Source organism: Mustela putorius, unplaced genomic scaffold (genome assembly GCF_011764305.1).
Source record: "Mustela putorius furo isolate JIRA1106 unplaced genomic scaffold, ASM1176430v1.1 tig00000224_pilon_pilon_pilon, whole genome shotgun sequence".
Classification (NCBI taxonomy): Eukaryota; Metazoa; Chordata; class Mammalia; order Carnivora; family Mustelidae; genus Mustela; species Mustela putorius.
Genome location: NW_025421321.1, coordinates 16,094,085 through 16,095,519, shown reverse-complemented (window position 1 = coordinate 16,095,519; position 1,435 = coordinate 16,094,085). Strand labels below are relative to the sequence as shown.

At 46.2% G+C, this 1,435-nt stretch overlaps 1 protein-coding gene across 1 annotated transcript; it reads left to right on the top strand.

Moving 5' to 3' along the window:
- Positions 1 to 353: 353 nt before the first annotated feature.
- LOC101681422 (peptidyl-prolyl cis-trans isomerase A-like) lies at positions 354 to 1,097 on the top strand. Its single transcript, XM_045077771.1, has one exon. The coding sequence runs from the start codon at positions 394 to 396 to the stop codon at positions 886 to 888; it is 495 nt and encodes a 164-aa protein (XP_044933706.1). The 5' UTR covers positions 354 to 393; the 3' UTR covers positions 889 to 1,097.
- Positions 1,098 to 1,435: the final 338 nt, after the last annotated feature.

Here is a 1,435-nt window from a genome sequence, read left to right as displayed (position 1 = left end):
AGGAAGGAAAAAAGAGAGAAAGAAATAAAAAATAAAAAATAAGGTGGTAGAAGGAAAGGGAAGGGAAGATTTTTTTAAATGAGGATAGGTTAAGGGATCTCTTGGACAACATCAAGTGAATAAATATTCACATTATAGGGGTCCCAGAAGAGAGAAAGGGGACAGAAAACTTATTTGCAGAAAAAATAGCTGAAAACTTCCCTAAATAGAGAAGGAGATAGACATCTAGGTCCAAGAAGCACAGAGAGTTCCAAACAAGATGATCCCAAGGAGGTTCACACACAGGACATATAATAATTAAAACATCAAAGTTTAAAGGTAGAGATTATTTTAAAAACAGCAACAGAGGCCTTGCAGACGCCGCCGCTCCGGAGCCGTCCGCGCTGCCCAGCCATGGTCAACCCCACCGTGTTCTTCGACATCGCCGTGGACGGCGAGCCCTTGGGCCGCGTCTCCTTCGAGCTGTTCTCAGACAAGGTGCCGAAGACGGCAGAGAACTTCCATGCTCTGAGCACCGGAGAGAAAGGATTCGGTTACAAAGGTTCCTGCTTTCACAGGATCATTCCGGGATTTATGTGCCAGGGTGGGGACTTCACACGCCATAATGGCACTGGTGGTAAGTCCATCTACGGGGAGAAGTTTGATGATGAGAACTTCATCCTTAAGCACACGGGTCCTGGCATCCTGTCCATGGCCAATGCTGGACCCAACACGAACGGCTCCCAGTTCTTCATCTGCACTGCCAAGACTGAGTGGTTGGATGGCAAGCACGTGGTCTTTGGCAAGGTCAAAGAGGGCATGAACATCGTGGAGGCCATGGAGCGCTTTGGGTCCAGGAATGGCAAGACCAGCAAGAAGATCACCATTGCTGACTGTGGACAGATCTGATCAGTCTGACTCGTGTTTTATCTTAACTACCCGACCATTCCTTCTGTAGCTCGGGAGAGCGTCCCTTCTACCCCTGCCTGCTCAAACTACCCCAGAATCTCCACTCGCTGCAGTTCTGCGGGTTCCATGGTTCCTTACCCCCAAGCCTAGCTGGATCTCAGAGTTCAGTTAATGATGAAATAAAACCTAAACCACAAAAAAAAAAAAAATTAAATTAAATTAAATTAAAAAATAAAAAATAAATAAAAGCAGCAACAGAGAAGTATAGAAACAAGGAAAGAAAAACATAATGACCCAAATTCTTTTTTTTTTTTTGAAAGATTTTATTTATTTATTTGACAGAGAGAGATCACAGTAGGAGAGAGGAAGGGAAGAGATCACAGAGAGACAGGAAGGGAAGCAGGCCCCCTGCTGAGCAGAGAGCCCGATGTGGGACTCGATCCCAGGACCCTGAGATCATGACCCAAGCCGAAGGCAGCGGCTTAACCCACTGAGCCACCCAGGCGCCCCAATGACCCAAATTCTTTAGGACTCAGCAGAAGTAGTT